The following is a 17,214-nucleotide window of genomic DNA, read 5'->3' on the forward strand; positions in this document are numbered from 1 at the left end:
GATCTCGCCTCAACCCGCCATTATACGGTGTCCTGTCGCCGCGATAATGGAAGACAACGCTGAACTAGAGTCGTTTCGACGGCAGTGGCGGGAGGAAGTTACCCGCCGGACGAAGCAGGCTAAACCTAGCACACCACGGCCAATATCTACCACGGGCCCCTCTTCTATTGTACGACCGAGTCAGTTCCCGCCAACTCGCCACGAAGCCTCGCTACGCAAAGAAGATGATGAGGAAGGGGGTACACCATTTGGCAGCTCTGAAATCATCCAAGGTGTCAGCAACCTAAGCATAGCCAATGATGAGGATGTTTTCCACTCACACGGAACACGAAAGGAGCCTAAATCAGCTCTAGAGCACTTTGAACGAGCGGTTGAGAGGGAGTCTGAGGGGAAGTTGGGGGATAGTCTACATCATTACCGCAAAGCATACAAGGTGAGGGCTGCTACTCTCTCCAATATAGGTTGATCTTTGCTAACCACTATGTTCTTCAACTCTTGTAGTTGGACTCGGCTGTCGACAAGACTTACCGTGATAAGCACTTTGCCAGGGCGTGGAAAAAGCCAGCCCAAGCCCCTACAGCGAACATACCTTCAAAAGATCAACAAAATCAGGGTGAAAACGAGATTCTACCGACACCTGAGCTTATTGCATCTTTTGCCCACCTGCCCATTGCTCGACCAGAGCCTCTCTTCGAGGGTGACCCCGCACCCCCATGTCCCATCGCTGACGTTCCATCAGAGGTGATAGTCGAGATCTTGAAGCATGTGGCATTAATGGACCCTGCGGCATTCTCCCGGGTGTCACTGGTCTGCAAACGATTTGCATGGCATTTTGCCCACGAACAGCACATTTGGAAACGACTTTGCCAGGGCCCTGAATTTGGCTTCAAGTCTATGCATTATGCTTTTGATTGCGACCTTCACGGTCATCCGGAACACACACTAAGCCCTAGTTCTCCCTATACCCCGTTCCCTAGTGGCACTTCTGTGCAGGTTCCCAAGCCGCTCACCTCATGGAGTGACGTCTTTCGTATGTTCCCTCGTATTCGATTCACAGGAATCTACATTAGCACAGTCAACTATACTCGCGCCGGTGCTACCTCATTTTACCAAAACATAACGTGGAACTCCCCCATCCATATAGTCACGTACTACCGATACCTGCGATTTTACCCGGACGGCACAGTCATAGCTCTACTCACCACCGTGGAACCTCAGGAATTGGTTCCACATATTAGCATAGAAAACGTTTTAGAAGCCCGGGCATCTCACAAGCATCATCGACGCCAGCATCTGGACGCAGGTAAGACTGTGGCAGGAGCCACAGAGCCAATACCGGCGGTCGCAATGGGAGCCTTAAAGGACGGTCGCCGGGGTCGTTGGCGCTTGGCCGATCCTTTTCCAACATCCGAGACGGGTGCGCGGGCAGAGACTGGCCTCCCTACGGTACATGGCGGCAAAGACCTGTCGGCCGACGCCTTTGATCCCAGAGACGTCATTATCGAGACAGAAAGTGTAAGCAAGTCGAGCATTAATGTTCTCCACTTGTCACTGCGGTCAGCTGCTGCGCACAAGTCTAGCAATCCGCCGAAGAACACAAAGTTGATATGGAAGGGCTATTGGAGCTACAACAGACTCACTGATGACTGGGCCGAATATGGTCTTCGCAATGACCGCGTATTCGTCTTCCGACGTGTTCGTGGATGGGGCATGAAGTAACGAATCATAGGATTTTACACTGGCGCTTTCTAGATGGGAATGTATAGATGACGGGAAAACATCTAGCAGATTCTTAAATACGCAAATTATGGCATGAGAAAACGAAGTCTGTAATCCATAGACTAGATATATAATATATACGATGAATGCGAAAACCATTATGAATGACCGATCAAATGTGAGCATGACATATAGCTTCCCTTAGGTATAGTTTGCGACTGCAGTATGTATAGTCGAACTGTTAAATCAGTCTCCGCGCCAAGCGTCTTATCGATAAGCTTCACTTAAAAAATTTCGGGGATTGGGAACTCCGACAGAAAGCACCTTAAAAACGCGATACGACATGATGAACACCTAATTAGACTAACCTATACCGTCTTTTCAGTCTTTCAGCGTTAATATCATTCTTTTCTCATTTTGGCTATCTTTCTTGGTCCTACAGAATTTACTAGCGATGCCCGAACGGGTGAAAACGGTCTTCTTCGAAGACACGGACGAGACCCCCGCAAGTGGGAAAGAAAAAACCACAACAGCGAAAGAAAACCATGAAACAGGATCAATAAAAAGGAAAAATCCCAGCAAAGAAGATGATAAGAAAAAAAAGAAGAAACGGAAACATGGCGAGGCGACCGATACTTCGCAGCAACAAATACCAGCAGCCGCTGAAAACAAACCCGAGCCACCTGCGCAAAACTCCGAAAAGGAAAAGGACACAAGCAAGAACAACGTGAGCGTCGCATCGGACAGGCCGAGACACAAGAAGAAGGATCAAAACCACAAGCCGCGGAAGGATACGAAGACAAATTTCAATTCATTGAAGGAGAAGGCGAAAACGCTGTATGAAATTCGCAAGAAACTTCCTATCTTCCCTCATGCCGACGATATTCGACAAAACCTGCGCAAGAACGATGTGATGCTCCTTATTGGTGAGACGGGTAGCGGAAAGAGTACGCAGATTCCTCAGTTTCTGTTCAATGAACAATGGTGTCGGCCAACGAAGACAAAGGTGACCCAGGAGGATGGTTCGCAGAAGGAGATAGAAGTTGGCGGCTGTATCGCTATTACACAACCCAGGCGAGTCGCTGCGATTTCGTTGGCTAGACGTGTTGCGGAGGAAATGGGTACACCACTTGGGTCGTCGTCTCCTGCGAGTAAAGTCGGTTACTCCGTTCGTTTCGATACGTCTACATCTCCTAGTACGCGGGTTAAGTTCCTGACGGAGGGAATGCTGCTTCAGGAGATGCTGCGCGACCCATCGTTGACTAAATATAGCGCGATCGTTGTTGATGAAGTGCACGAGCGCGGTGTCAATGTTGATCTACTGCTAGGATTTCTAAGGAACCTAGTGTCGGGGAAGAGAGAAGGCCGTGGCGGAGTGCCGCTAAAAGTTGTGGTGATGAGTGCCACAGCGGATATGGAGAGCCTACTCGGTTTCTTCCAGGAAGGATATCGAGGTTCACAAACAGGGGTAGACGCACAGAACAGCACCAAGACTGTGACAAACGGCTCTGAAAAGAAAGATGATGAAATCGCTGTCTGCCATATAAAGGGTCGGCAGTTCCCAGTCAAAACTATTTACTCTCCTGAACCAGTTCACGATTTTGTTGATGCAGCTCTCAAAGTTATCTTCAACATCCATTACAAGGAGCCATTACCTGGAGACATTCTAGTTTTCTTGACTGGACAGGAGACTGTGGAAGCCTTGGAGAAGTTGGTGAACGAATATGCCGTTGGAATGGATCCTGCGTTGCCGAAGATCCAAGTTTTACCACTGTTTGCTGCTCTTCCACAGGCAGCGCAGCAGCGCGTGTTTGTCCCTGCACCACCTCGGACTCGCAAAATCATTCTAGCTACGAACATTGCTGAAACCTCAGTGACTGTCTCTGGGGTACGGTTTGTAGTCGATTGCGGGAAAGCCAAAGTGAAACAATTCCGCTCCCGCCTGGGATTGGATTCTCTTTTGGTCAAGCCTATCTCTAAATCCGCTGCTATCCAACGTAAAGGTCGTGCAGGACGAGAGGCACCCGGCCAGTGTTACCGCTTGTTTACTGAGAAAGACTACTTAGAATTGGATGAAGTTAACACGCCAGAGATTCTACGATGCGATCTGAGTCAAGCTTTGCTTAATATGAAGGCTCGCGGTGTCGACGACGTCATGGGCTTCCCCTTCCTAACACGTCCCCCGCGGGAGTCCTTGGAGAAAGCCCTTCTCCAGCTACTAAGCATTGATGCGCTCGAAGAGTCTGGCAAAATTAGTCCGGTCGGCCTGCATATTGCCAAGCTTCCTCTCACTCCGACTCTCGGTCGGGTCTTACTTGCGGCATCGGAGTATGGGGAAGACTGTCTATCCGATGTGATCGACATAATCTCGTGCCTCAGTGTGGAGACCATCTTCTTGAACACGACATCGGAGGAAAAGAAAGAGGAGGCAGAGATAGCGCGGCGGGATCTGTATCGGAGAGAAGGTGATCATCTCACCATGCTCGCCACCGTGCGGTCCTACGCCGCCGAGAACACCGATCGTAGGGCATGGGCTGAGAGGCACATGGTCTCGCATCGGGCAATGCAAGCCGTAATGGTAAGACTCCGTTGACTTGGTTGTATACGCATTCCACTAACAGAGTTATCTACAGGATGTTCGTAAGCAGCTTACTACTCAATGCCGTCAAGCTAAACTTCTTTCAAATCCGAGTGATACTCGAGGTCCTTCCACTAGTTCTATCACCCGCGAGCCGTCGCCAATTCACATACTGCAGAGTTTCCTACGGGGTTTTGCTACCAATACCGCCCGTCTGGTGCCGGACGGCAGCTATCGGACCGTTGTCGGGAATCAAACAGTGGCGATTCACCCGTCCAGTGTGTTGTTTGGCAAGAAAGTCGAGGCTATTATGTACAACGAGTACGTCTTCACGAACCGGAGTTACGCTCGAGGAGTGAGTGCAGTGCAGATGGACTGGGTTGGAGAAGCGCTGGCTGGGCAGTAGCCCCCCTTTTCTTTTTCCACGCTTTTTTCTTCTTTTATGCGGGCCTTTGTACAGCTAAGCCCACTTGACATATTACCGGTGTAGAATTTATACCCAACGAACCGTATACACCGCACAGATCGTCCACTTTGAGTAAGCCATTGAAAAAACTCGTTGACTTTCAGCCCTGTACTTTACTATGGAATAACCTCCGCTCTAAGGAAATACCTTCCCCTCTATCAATTCCCGCACCATGCGGATCAAAAGGCAAAGAAAACCTCTGCACCGTCGGCCAAATTCATGTTCTAGACTAGTGTAGAGACGGGTTTTAAGACCTGAAGACGAGCAGAAGGATCAACGTATTGAATACGATCGTTCGTCTTACTATCCCCCCACTGATACATTATAGTGCTGTGTATAGCTAAAGCCCATACCCAGATCGGTACTATAATATTTCTGGAATACTCTGTATAATTGGCTTCAGAGAGTGTAGATCTATCCTGGACACAGTCCGCTCCCTACATACCTTCTACTTACGGAAGGTGACTGTGGTTAAGCAGTATGACTGGGGACATTTGGTCAAGTCATATTAACATTATTTTACCTTAAGTGTTGTGTAACATATTACTCTATTACTCACTCACATATTGCTTGGCGAATCTCACTCTTGCAACATGCTATGCTGTAATAGAGAAAATGGTACTTCTATGTGACACAGCTGACAAGAATATAATCGCAAGGAATTAACAGATTAAGGTAGAGTTTCTCCGGTCTAATATTGTGTATTAAAAAAAGCAATCTATCAAGTAATATATCCAAATTTCTTACTCGCTACTCCCTTGTGCTTGGTATGTTTGTACATTCAGCTCAGGCATCCAAATGCGGCGAGGGGTGAGCACTAAAGCGGAAAGAGAAGATCAGTCACTAGTATGGAGTATCTAATGATGCATGGAGACGAGGCGGTATACTGGGACTAGTCGACCGGAACTAGTGCGTAGTTTACCTGCTAACCTCGTCGCATTGCATCTGATCCATGGAAAGCACAGAGGTCAAACTAAAGGTCTGGATGGACCACCCCTGACGGATGTCAGCCTCGAATTGGGCGATGCAGGCCATCGCGGTGAGGATGACATGTCACTGAGATCAGCCCGTTCGGGAGTCGATCATATCATCTGGCGTTTGGTGGGACTGGACGTATGGAATGGAGAGACAACAAATCAAGTAATTATAGATAATGAAAACTTAAAAGGGGTAGACGCAAGTCAAAAGTGCTTTTGCAATTCAAGTCTTAGAGTAAGTAGAGCCAAGTATGTTTGCGTTCGAAATCCAGCCACGATTGCAACTTTGGCAATCAAGGATGATCCTTATCTCATCAGTGATAAATTAACTAACAGATGGTCGATCACCCGATCCATGTCGATACGGAATACATACAGTACCGAACTAGTCGGTATTGATGGTTGTCCAGTGGTGGGATTTTCTGCAGTGACACCATTTGGCGGTCAGATGATCCCAGTATCATACGGAACGACAACAATTAGTCCAAAGTATACTCACAGTGTTGCGAATGTCCATGGGAATATAAACTCATCAAGTACTCGATACTCGGGACCGGGAGCCACTTCCATGCACCACCAAAGTATATGGAACTTTTGTCGGTTCCAAGTGGACCCTCCGAACCCACTTGCGCTCATCCTCCGGTCTCGTCTCGTCTGATGACTTGCCGTTTTCTTGCATCATCGTCTTTTTCTCCTCTGGGTCTCGTTTGTTGACCACCTCGGGGGTTCTGTTTCTGTTCACCCTCTCTTATTCTTCCTTCGGATTCACTTAGTTCGGCGAGGGAAAACAACAAAGACGGATTCTGATTGTTTCTTCCATTCTTGTCTTTGTTATTTCTTTTTTCCCAATATTTAATTCTGCATCTCATAACCTCAGCCACCAGCCTCCTGGTTGGGTCGCGTCCGATCACCGCATCTTGAGCCAATCCGCTCACAAAGGGATTCTAGGATCCGTCATTGTTATCTGTCCATTTTTTTTACTTTTTCTTATCATTTATTTTAGACGCATCTCACGCCTTCCTTTTTTTATCCCTTTTCCACCCTTTTTGTATATTGCTGCTATACTCCATAACGTCGTCGAGAAACAGCATACTTCGCGGGGAACAGATCCACCGCGATCGATAAAACCCCCTCTTATCTCCCTCCAACCATCTCCGATCAACGATGGCCCTACGGCTACCACCACAAGTTCCCCGCCGTCAACGTTCCTACTCAACTTCGCAACCCCCTCAGCCTCCCACCCTCGAGGCCCCTCCCAGGCTGTCTCACCTGCCCGATAATGAATCCACCGAGTGGGTGCTCTTCTCTCCCTCTCAACCGTCTGCCGACGCCCGCACGCACACGACCTCCACTGAACGTACCCCAAGAACAGTTGCGCCTTCCCGCTTGAGCGACTTTGGCTCGTTTGGTACCCCAACACGGTCAGCATGGGGACCGGACAATGATGATGCCGACGAGCCCCTCGAAGAGTCCTTGGATGAGGACGGCACAGAGTTGGACAGTCTAGATGACGGCCTACATGCCTTTCGGGCGCCTTCATTGAACGAAGACTCTTCCGCCAAATGGGACCAAGGGACACCGGCTGTCCTTCCGGCTCATGATGGGCTAGGCAGTTTCGAGGCGTCTGCACTGCCTGTGCAGGACCAGTTGTGGCAGCACGAGCAATATAATCCTCACCGGCGGCCCACGCTAGGATCCCGGCGGTTCTCGAATGTCCAACGTCAGTTGGACTCAGTGGAAGAGCATGAAGCTATAGATATGGACCGCGAGCGATGGCAACGTATTGAGAAGTGGAGGATGGATCAGAGCCGAGTTCTCTTGCAGGAAATTGAAAAAGAGACACGAAAACGGCGCCATAGCCGCGCCAGCAGGCTAGGTGACCCCGTGGGTTCTCAAGCCCGAGTGGCAGGCATTGATAGCACTCTAGAGATGCCTAGGGAAGATGCGTCCCCTCCCTCGACGGCATCAGATGGGGACGAAAACGAGTCTTTATGGCGGAAGATCACCCGCAAAGTCATCCGGGATCTCATCGGTATCGACGACTCTGTGCTGTTTGCCCTCTTTGGGGAATCCCTACCAGAGAGTGAGAGAGGGGCATCTGCTGGGACAGATGACACCCTTCGTATGAATGAAACCCTTAACTTGGAGCTGGACTCTGTCCCCGACGACCACGACAATTGGCAAACCAAGCTGCTTCAGCGCATTGCACGTGAATTGGGAATACTTGTTAACCAACTGTGTGAACACCCGGGAGCCTTTACATCGTATCTCAACATGTCGGACGAGATCCCCAACCAATACGCTGGCATGCCTCTCGGACCATTACCAGAAGAGAGTGACTCACAGTCTCGCTCAGTATCTGCTGCTCCAACAGCCTCACAGGAGCCTGCGACTAATGCGGATTCAGTGTTGTCTCCACAGTTCTCCCCTACGCTTCGGGATCCCGCCGGCCGAGAGCATGCCGCGCAATGGGGCATTGAAGATGATGACTTGAATCGAGATTCTACTCCAGATTCATTATCCGAGTCCGTGCGTCTCCAGCAGGAGAAGGAGTACTGGGAACGGGAACTGGATGTGATGATGGTCTTCCGCTATATTCGCAATCGCTTCAGTCAACGAGGCAGTAACGCCGATACTTACCAGCCCCCTGCACGCCGGCCCCCGCAAGATGCATCCCGACGCGCCGCGATTATCCGCCAGCACCACCCGCTGGTGGCACGAGCACACTCCCGTTCTCAGGCGCAAGTTCGACGTCAGTCCCAGCACTCCACCAATCAATCCGGCCCAACGGGTATCTCATCCCCTATTCTGCGCCAGCATTTCCGCCGTCCCAGTTCTAGCTGCGGTCAGAGCGCGAAGCTGTCTGCTATCTCCAGCCGCCGAACCCTTACTGGTTCCAGCCGTAACTATTGGGACATTGGCGGCAGTGTAGACAGTGGAAGTGCTATTGCCCCCGTCGGGGGGGTTGGGTCTTGGGGGGATGTCTAACCATCCGCTGTCCATCCCGGCTGCATTTACCATTTACGACTTGTGGCAATATCAAGAAGCTTCCCCAATTCAACCCATCTATATTGCATGCTGGCCATCAATGCTTAACTTAATCATGCTGCGTCGTTTTCCGAGCAGGAGTTTCTCGGATGTTGTCATGATTAATGATAGCCATACCTTGCTTTGTTGGGCTTGGCTGTCTGTCTCTTTTTGTTGCTCTGTTTTCCTCGGTGTTCATTTTCTTTTCCTTCCATATACATACTGCTCTAAATCATCTCACATATCATCCTCGGTAATGCATCAGTGTGGTTTCTATGCATTTTTCTTACATATCACGAGGAACGGCAAAGGCTTAGACATATATATCAACCGGAACAGGTGCATGTCAACGGTGTACAGTATGTAAAGGGGCGACTCGGTCTGGGGTTATATATACATCGGATGGTGACTGTCTATATTCTCTCTCGATACACATCAATCACATATCGCATTTGAATATTTCAGTCCTCGAAACAGAATCCTTAGTATTTTCAAAGATATCATTTCTCCCAATAAGTTTATATGAATTATCTCTCAGATAAATATATATGTGGATGTTTGTCAAAAGTCCCGACCGTATGTAGATATTGTCAGTACATAAATATTTCGCATATATATAACTAGCCATACAAACTCTTTCTTTGTCCGGGCTCTAGACTAACGTTCATTCTACTCGAATGGCCATTTCGTATCCTCTTCAAGGGATTCAGTCTTATGATGTCACATCTAGATAACGGCGAACTGCTTGGGTCTAGAATCCTGGCCTAGGGTTGTCTTATCTGACTATACTGGAGTGGTGAATGCTCTGGTAGGGGCTATAAGCTTGGTCAAGAGAAAGCCGGTACGAGACACACTACGATCGACAGGTCAAACTTGTGACTAGACCCAGGATCTACAGGAACTGAGTACGCAGGAATAAGCCCGAGGAATCCATGATTAAAATCAACTCCGCCGTGCGTGAGGACACTAAAATGACATCACAAAATAACAGAACATGTATTGGTAACCGGAGGAATATAATAAAAATTCATGTCTTTTATGGGTCCTAACGCTAAAGCTCATTCCATCTAAGCCTGGGACTCGTAGGCGTCGGGGAAGCGCTTCATGTTGTTCTCAACGAGACCGTGGCCACGGAGGAACTGGACGTAGGCACCGTCCTGCTTGAGCTTGCCCTCGTTGCGGAGCTGGATGTAGTCCTCACGGCGGACGGGGGTGAAACCCCAGTTCTTGGAGACGACGATCTTTTGGCGACCAGGGAACTTGTACATGGAACGGCGGAGAGCCTCGATGGCGGCGGCACGGTTGGAGTCACGGGTGCGGACGGACAGGATGATCTGGCCGATGTTCACACGGGCAACGGTACCCTGGGGCTTACCGAAGGCACCACGCATACCGGTCTGAAGACGATCGGCACCAGCGCACGACAACATCTTGTTGATACGGATGACGTGGAAGGGGTGCACACGGACACGCATGTGGAAACCTTCCTTACCGGTGATCTTCACGAGGTACCTGGAGAAGGGGACCTGTTAGTTTCTTCCTTCAAGTCTTGCGACGGTCTGTTCGTCTGGGTTGCGGTTCGAGAAGCGACATACTTGTTGGCACAGATACGGGCGGCTTCGAGAGCCTCAGAGGAAAGCTGCTCATATTCGTTGGAGACCATGTGCACACAGAGAGGGAAGTCATCGACGTTGGCCTTCTTACGTCCCAGATCGAAGATACGGATCTTGGGGTCGGGAACACCACGGTTGAACCGGGACTTGGGGTAGGGCTATGAAGCGACCATCATGTTAGTCAAAGATCCTTGATAGACCGATGATAAAAAAAAAAAAAAAAAAAAACGCCAGTGTCCATCCATCCGAAGCAATATCGCGATGATAATATCTCATGTCCCTCCTAGCCTTCGACGTGGTTGACGTCTTTGCCTTTCACCCCCACAAGCGAGAAATTCCGAGCCAAAAATCCACAGAACATGAAAATACGGGAAAAATCCATCAAACCGTCAACGCACCTTGTTCTTGCAGTAGCGGTAGCAACGAGCGGGACGGCGGGCCATTTTGAGAGTTGGAGGTGACCTTGCTGCACTTCCTGCGAACGGTGAGGTTGTCGAAAAGGGTGGTGTCGAAAGGCGAAAGGGAAGGGGAGGCTTTTGGGCGCAGGCACTTCCGACGTTGATTTCCAAGCAGCGTCCACTAACGAGTGGCGAAACCCTAAACCCTACCGTCTCCACCAATCAGCGGCTGCCGCGACCAGACCGCATTTGTCAGACTTCGGCGACATTTCAAACTTGCAGGCTTGACTATAGAGACAGAGATACAGATAGATATGATAGATCATCGGTTATACTCAACTCGAGTAAATATTGATTGTTAATCTATCGTCGCCGTGCACTCGACGTTCCACTACTTTCTATCAAGTTCATCCTACATATACCAATACGAAGATGTACCAAGTCAAAATGGTTAATAAGTGCAAAGTTTCTTGTCATTATCTATCACGTGCCTCATCGCTTTCCAAGGCTGTATATCGTCCAGACATAACATGAAGACATTGTCCGTGCTTTACACTTACTGGCTGGTGAGGATGTCGGAGTCACCGGCATCGAGGACAGCCATGGTGCTGGTGCGGAAGAGCTTACCGCAAGCAGTGCCGAGCTCGATCTGTAGTTACGCGCAAACGTCAGTTATCGAATACCCTCCACAGCCAAAGATTGCGGCTTCTCAGGGCGGCTCCAACACGACTTTCCTTCCAGAGGGAAGGTTGGCAGTGTCGGAGCAAAGAGACATAAGCGACAAAGGGACACTTACGTTGTTACCAGAGAAGTGGTGAACAGGGGCCTTGGCGAGCATAGCGTAGTACTCGAGCTCACTCTTGCGGAGAGGAGGAGTGTTGGCAGCGATGATGACCAGCTTGGCCTTGCCGGACTGTATTTAATAGTTAGATAACCATCTCAGTTCTCAAGAGCCTCCAATTGTGTGCGAGAAAAGCTTACACGAAGGGTCTTGATGGTCGACTTGTAGCCAAGGGTGACTGCACCGGAGGTTAGCAACCGAGTCCAAATCCACAAAACCGATGAAAATTAAAGATTGACATACCCTTTCCAGACTTCATCACCAAAGCCAGACGGCTGTTGATGGAGTCGGCGTTCTTCTTGCTCTTGGGGGCCATCGTTACGCTGTTGAACTGAGTAGTTCGGTATGCTTTGAGAGTAGTCTGAAAAGGTGCGCTCCGGCCTTATCGTGAAGTTGAGTTTTTTCTTTCCTTTGTGGGGTTTGGCGGTCGAGCGTTATATTCGCTCGGACTATTCCTGATCCGTTCCGTCGTTGCTGAGTCATTCCGCCTTCTTTGGGTCACTATCACCCTGTATCAGGTCTGTATCAGCTTCCGACGATCGAGTCCGTATCTTACGAGAAATACAGCCCTACTTCTCGTGGGACGTGGCTAATGTGCTGTCAGCATTCACTGCCTTCAATCGAACCCTATTTCTTCGTAGCTTGGGGTCGATGCTCCCAATGGAGGGTCGGATAAAACAGTTGGGCGTCCGTTATCATCTATTCAAACGTGGCGCAGATTCTCTCCATTTCCCTCCTTATTGGGTGGCAGGTGAACTAAATTCTATTCTTATTCTTTTCACAAGATGGACAAGATGGCGAGACCCTGTACGCAGCAAGGAACTAAGGTGATTTACGGTACGACTATCGGCTCTGTACTACTATCTTTATCCCGCCATATGTCGCGTTAGGTTGTTGTTAGGTTTGAAGTTGTCTCCCCGGTGAAAGGATCTCTTCTGCATATGCCGTTCACTTCAGTAACCACAGTAATAGTGGTGGTGGTAATAACAAATAATAGGATGGAGTATTATAGTTGGTTCTGGGTAGTCTCTCGGACAGTCAAATTCATGCATTTGGAGTTGTAGTAGTTCATGCATACTTGCGAGCGAGTCAACCTCCAACAGAAAGAGAGTAGAGGAAGTACCTAGCAAATTGTTGTTTCCCCCGTTGCGCTATTTATTAAAAGTTGAACTAGCACTAAATTCCCTGAGCAACCAACAGCGACAGATGTATTATCGCTGTATGGAACGTTACTTACCCACTTTAATACTGCTCTGCTGCCCGTTTTCATACGGGATCATCAACCCCCCCCTAATGTCTGTAATAAAATAAGCCATTATCCCATCCCCAGAATTTCCTCGACTCTGGAATTATCCCTAACGTGATACACCTTTTTTGTCTTTCCCTGATAGATATTTATACCTTCCTCTTGCTTATAAATTTCTTTTCTTCCCACCGGTTTTGTTTTATGTTTTTGAACCAAGGGGGCTCGTCTTTGTACCAGCCATAAATCCAACGACCACTACTTACTACTTAACAAACTAGACTTCCCCCACTACGGCATAGTGTCCACTGTGTTTTGACCGCTACTACTATATACCTTCCCCGATCCTTAAATTTATCACTTAATTTCCCGGTCGTTTCATCACTGCCCTCAATTCTTGGAATTGCCCCTTTCTGGGTTGTCTTTTCTTCTTACAATCCACCGCTCGTTGTGTGAGCATCATCATTGCCGGTGACAATGTCTACGACACCCCGGAAGCCTGGAACGCCAGGCGGTTCGACCAAATCTTCGCCCGCAGAAAATCATACGGTGAATGGCACTCCATCGCGAAGCCATACCCGGTCTCCCAGTACGACTACGAATGGAATATCTCGATCTCCATCCCTCCGTGGCTCGGGCCCAGTGTCAGCGCGGGCTGCGGCCAGAAAACCCGGTCGGTCCAACCTCAGCACCTCGAGTGTTCCAAAAGTGAATCGCGATCCTTCCGAGGAAGAAGCACGGGCTCAGAATGCTGCCCTCATCGAAGAGTTGAGGGAACAACTGCAGAAAGCCGAAACGGCTTCTGAGCAATACCAGAAGCAGTTGGGTGTCCTGCAGATGCGACTCGATGAGGCCGTCAGTGAGCAAGGAAAACTGGAGGACCAGGCTCATGAGAGGGACAGCAGGATTGAAGCCCTCAATGGTGAGATCCGTGACCATGTCCGGCAGATACGTGATCTGGAACAGGCGCATGAACTGGAGCGGAACGCTATGCTTCAGGAAAAGGAGCAGCAGGCGAGCCGGGAAGAAGAGATGCAGGCCACCATCCAGCGTCTTAAGGATTCTCTAGCTCAGAGGGAGCGAATCAACTCTGATGCAGATAAGAATGTGTCTCGTTCTTGTATGGTTCTCCTCTTGTTCTCCACATTCCCCCGGTCTTTGTTTCTAACTTTCCCTTTTAGCCAGTTTCCGTAATCGGTCCTCGCCGGATGTCGATGGACAGTTTGCGCCCTCGTCTCAGATTGAGCGGAGCCCGTCCCGAAGCAACTCCACACTGCTTTTGCAGAAGGATAAATTGATCGAATCCCTTCGCCTTGAACTGGCCGAATCCCAAATCAAACTCGTGGAGATGGAAAACAAAGGTGGCGGCCGTCAACGGGAACTAGAGAAAGAACTTCTGGAGGCTCGTATGGCCAACGCTCGTCTCATGGAGGACAACGAGAGCTACCAGCTACTCCTTAGTGAGAAAACGCTTAATGGTGACTTCACCAAGGGCGACTTCATGCGAGAAGCCCACCCCGAAGCTGAAGAGACTAAGGAGTCTGGCAGCGGTTTGGGTTCGCTGGCTGATGAACTTGAGTCTGTAGACGCAAGAGCGGATAACGATAATAACGATAATAACCGCAAGCTCGAGGCAGAGATCAAGGCGCTGAAGGACCAGAACAAAGCCCTCACCCTTTATATCGAGCGCATCATCAGCCGTCTCTTACAACATGATGGGTTCGAGACCATTTTAGACAAGAACGAGAATGACCCTCCTAAGCGGGCAAGTACTGATAAGGAACTTCCACCGACGCCCTCCGACAAGGAGGATGCTCAGTCTTTCTTGCAGAGAGCCAGATCCGTCGTGGCTGGCCCGACGCAACGACCTCAACGGTCGCGTCCTTCCAGCATGATGCCGCCTCCTCCAACAAGCGCGGTCTCTGTCCCAGCGACGCCCCATGAGAACCCGGAAACCGCTCCTAGCATTCCCATGAATCGTGTCCAGGCGAGAGGCCATCGCAGAACGAGATCAGAACAGACCGATGTTGCTGCCGCTGCCGTGGTTGGTCAAATTTATCGCGGGCGCAACTCTGGGGGCCCAATGAGCCCTACGCTCATGGGACCTGGATCCCGCACAAGCGTCTTGTCTGGGGCGAGCTATATGTCTGGCATGAGCGGTAGTAATCGCGCCCCATCGCTATCCAGTCAACATGATCGCAGCCAGATGAGCAGCTCCAACAGTGTTACGAGCGAGCCACCTGGCGATACGGCTTCCACAGGTGCAACCTCGAGCTCTCCTCGTTCTAGCAACGGAATGACAAACTATACCGGAGCGGTAATGACTCAGAGCAAGCTGCGCCCCTTGCGCCTTGTTAGTGAAACCAAGGCAGCAGACGACGAAGAAGCTCGGAAGAAGGCGAACCGTGGCAGTTGGATTCCATGGTTCAACCGGCCAAACACAGGTGATTCTGCATAAACCTGCATTATGTCGTTGGCTGTAACCTTTAATTCTTGAGAATTGCTCTTCTGCCTGCCTCTTTTATTTCTTCTTACTTTTTATTTTGGCGTTTGTCCTTACAAGGCTCCCCTGCCTACTTTTTTCTGCGGCCTTTGTTGTGCGTTTAGAACACCCAGAATGTCGTCATGTTTCAATCATTTTTTACCTTATGGACTTTATGATGGCGATGAATCTGTTGTTGGATAACTTATTATATATGTTTCTTTGACATTTCATGGCCACGCCATCGGGGATTTTTGTCATGTTACCCATGTTTATGCTTGGACGCTCGTTGAAACCTTCTACTGTTGGATATTTGCTGAAGATTGATTATGACGATATTCCGGTCTTGCTTATGTCTCCCTCTCCTTGATGAACATATGATTGAAATACTCTGTTTATAGAGTGATAATTTTTGTGAAACTACTTTGTCTCTGATGGTCCTGTATGTCCTGATTGCGGACACGTTGTGTATATCAATTAAATAGGTACAATGTCTCAATAATACGATCTAGAAACAATTCTACTCAGAAATCCTTCCCACCCTAGAGCATGTTTCACTTATTTTTTGTTAACCTCAAAGAAAAAACTCACTTAAAAACTCACCCATGGCTAATAAAAACGGTGTCCTCCATCCTATACTCCGGAACAACATTAATACGACCTCCGGATACCGGCCAGCGTGACAGTAAATAGATAGTACCAACTACACACAAAGGCCGAGAACCACACACGCAATTCACAAACAAAAAAAAAAAAAAGAAAAGAGGATACCCCAATTACAAAATGCCCGGCTCCATGTCCCTCTTCTCCGTTAATGCCGTCCTCCTAATGTCGGCCGACGACGGCTCTCGCATCTTCGCCAAATACTACTCTCCGCCTCACCCCCCGGCCGGTGCTGCCCCCAATTCCACCGATTACCCCGGCGCAAACCCCTATCCCACGGTCAAAGAACAGAAGGCCTTCGAACAGGGTCTCCTCGAGAAGACAAACAAGCAGACTAGCGATGTGATCCTATACGACAACCGGATCGTCGTCTTCAAGATGGAGAGCGATGTCATGCTCTACGTTGTCGGGAGTGCTGATGAGAACGAAGTTCTGCTTTATAATGTCGTGTTGTCATTGAGGGATGCTTTGGGTATCTTGTTCAAGTATGTTATCTTCCCCTGATTCTTGGTCTCGGTGTTGCGAGATACGACAGTGGGTATGGGAGTAGGTTGGTGGAAGCTAACGTTTACTTTTTTCTCCGGGATAGGGGTGCTACTGACAAGCGCACGATTGTCGAGAACTATGATCTTGTTGCTTTGGCTATCGATGAGATCATTGATGATGGTATTATTCTCGAGACGGACCCTGTTCTTATCTCCTCGCGTGTGAGCCGTGCCCCTCAGGCCGATGCGCCGAATCTGAAGAGTATCGATCTGTCCGAACAAGGTCTGCTCAATGCCTGGGAGCTTGGAAAGAGGCGCTTGGCCGAGGGCTTGCGGCAGATGTAGAGGGGCTTACATACCACTTGGGCGTGTTTGAATTGGTTGATTTCTCGCATGGTTATGCATTTGATGTCTTATTTTATCCTTCTTCATTTAATACTATGTGGCTGGTCCCGGCGTGGTACTGTGCGTGTTGCTTATTTATTTCACGATGTTGATTGATTTATTTGATTGTCTCGTTCTTTTTCTTCCGGGGACACCTGAAGATTCTATAGAGATACTCCTTCATGATCTGATGCGGGTTTACACTTGTCATTTGTCGGCAGGGGAGGGCAATCCCTTGTCTCACACAGTCTCGAGATATCGCAAAAGAAACAAAGCAACAGAAGATCAGACAAACAGCATTCTAGCCATTGTACGGAGTAGAAAATACCCGAATTCAA

The 17,214-nt window shown here is 49.2% G+C and overlaps 8 protein-coding genes across 8 annotated transcripts; 6 read left to right on the forward strand and 2 right to left on the reverse strand.

Moving 5' to 3' along the window:
* Positions 1 to 46: 46 nt before the first annotated feature.
* Positions 47 to 617, forward strand: AO090011000769 (uncharacterized protein; the record flags this gene model as incomplete). Its single annotated transcript, XM_023233100.1, has 2 exons — positions 47 to 433; positions 549 to 617. 2 exons carry the CDS (start codon positions 47 to 49, stop codon positions 615 to 617), a joined length of 456 nt encoding a protein of 151 aa, XP_023093636.1.
* A 157-nt stretch (positions 618 to 774) lies between these two features.
* AO090011000770 (uncharacterized protein) lies at positions 775 to 1,719 on the forward strand (the record flags this gene model as incomplete). Its single annotated transcript, XM_023233101.1, has 2 exons — positions 775 to 1,030; positions 1,145 to 1,719. 2 exons carry the CDS (start codon positions 775 to 777, stop codon positions 1,717 to 1,719), a joined length of 831 nt encoding a protein of 276 aa, XP_023093637.1.
* A 454-nt stretch (positions 1,720 to 2,173) lies between these two features.
* AO090011000771 (putative ATP-dependent RNA helicase (Hrh1)) lies at positions 2,174 to 4,703 on the forward strand (the record flags this gene model as incomplete). The annotated part of the gene is made up of 2 exons (XM_001826299.3): positions 2,174 to 4,297; positions 4,353 to 4,703. The coding sequence occupies 2 exons, from the start codon at positions 2,174 to 2,176 to the stop codon at positions 4,701 to 4,703; spliced, it is 2,475 nt and encodes an 824-aa protein (XP_001826351.1).
* Positions 4,704 to 6,904: 2,201 nt separating this feature from the next.
* Positions 6,905 to 8,728, forward strand: AO090011000773 (uncharacterized protein; the record flags this gene model as incomplete). Its single annotated transcript, XM_001826300.3, has 1 exon — positions 6,905 to 8,728. The coding sequence occupies one exon, from the start codon at positions 6,905 to 6,907 to the stop codon at positions 8,726 to 8,728; it is 1,824 nt and encodes a 607-aa protein (XP_001826352.1).
* Positions 8,729 to 9,834: 1,106 nt separating this feature from the next.
* Positions 9,835 to 10,823, reverse strand: AO090011000774 (60S ribosomal protein uL16; the record flags this gene model as incomplete). Its single annotated transcript, XM_001826301.3, has 3 exons — positions 9,835 to 10,279; positions 10,363 to 10,538; positions 10,779 to 10,823. 3 exons carry the CDS (start codon positions 10,821 to 10,823, stop codon positions 9,835 to 9,837), a joined length of 666 nt encoding a protein of 221 aa, XP_001826353.1.
* Positions 10,824 to 11,334: 511 nt separating this feature from the next.
* AO090011000775 (60S ribosomal protein eL30) lies at positions 11,335 to 11,935 on the reverse strand (the record flags this gene model as incomplete). Its single annotated transcript, XM_001826302.3, has 4 exons — positions 11,335 to 11,427; positions 11,575 to 11,691; positions 11,760 to 11,797; positions 11,863 to 11,935. 4 exons carry the CDS (start codon positions 11,933 to 11,935, stop codon positions 11,335 to 11,337), a joined length of 321 nt encoding a protein of 106 aa, XP_001826354.1.
* Positions 11,936 to 13,339: 1,404 nt separating this feature from the next.
* Positions 13,340 to 15,320, forward strand: AO090011000776 (uncharacterized protein; the record flags this gene model as incomplete). The annotated part of the gene is made up of 2 exons (XM_001826303.3): positions 13,340 to 13,982; positions 14,044 to 15,320. The coding sequence occupies 2 exons, from the start codon at positions 13,340 to 13,342 to the stop codon at positions 15,318 to 15,320; spliced, it is 1,920 nt and encodes a 639-aa protein (XP_001826355.1).
* An 807-nt stretch (positions 15,321 to 16,127) lies between these two features.
* AO090011000777 (coatomer subunit zeta) lies at positions 16,128 to 16,837 on the forward strand (the record flags this gene model as incomplete). The annotated part of the gene is made up of 2 exons (XM_001826304.3): positions 16,128 to 16,492; positions 16,597 to 16,837. The coding sequence occupies 2 exons, from the start codon at positions 16,128 to 16,130 to the stop codon at positions 16,835 to 16,837; spliced, it is 606 nt and encodes a 201-aa protein (XP_001826356.1).
* Between the last annotated feature and the right edge of the window lie 377 nt (positions 16,838 to 17,214).

This window comes from Aspergillus oryzae, chromosome 7 (genome assembly GCF_000184455.2).
Source record: "Aspergillus oryzae RIB40 DNA, chromosome 7".
Classification (NCBI taxonomy): domain Eukaryota; kingdom Fungi; phylum Ascomycota; class Eurotiomycetes; order Eurotiales; family Aspergillaceae; genus Aspergillus; species Aspergillus oryzae.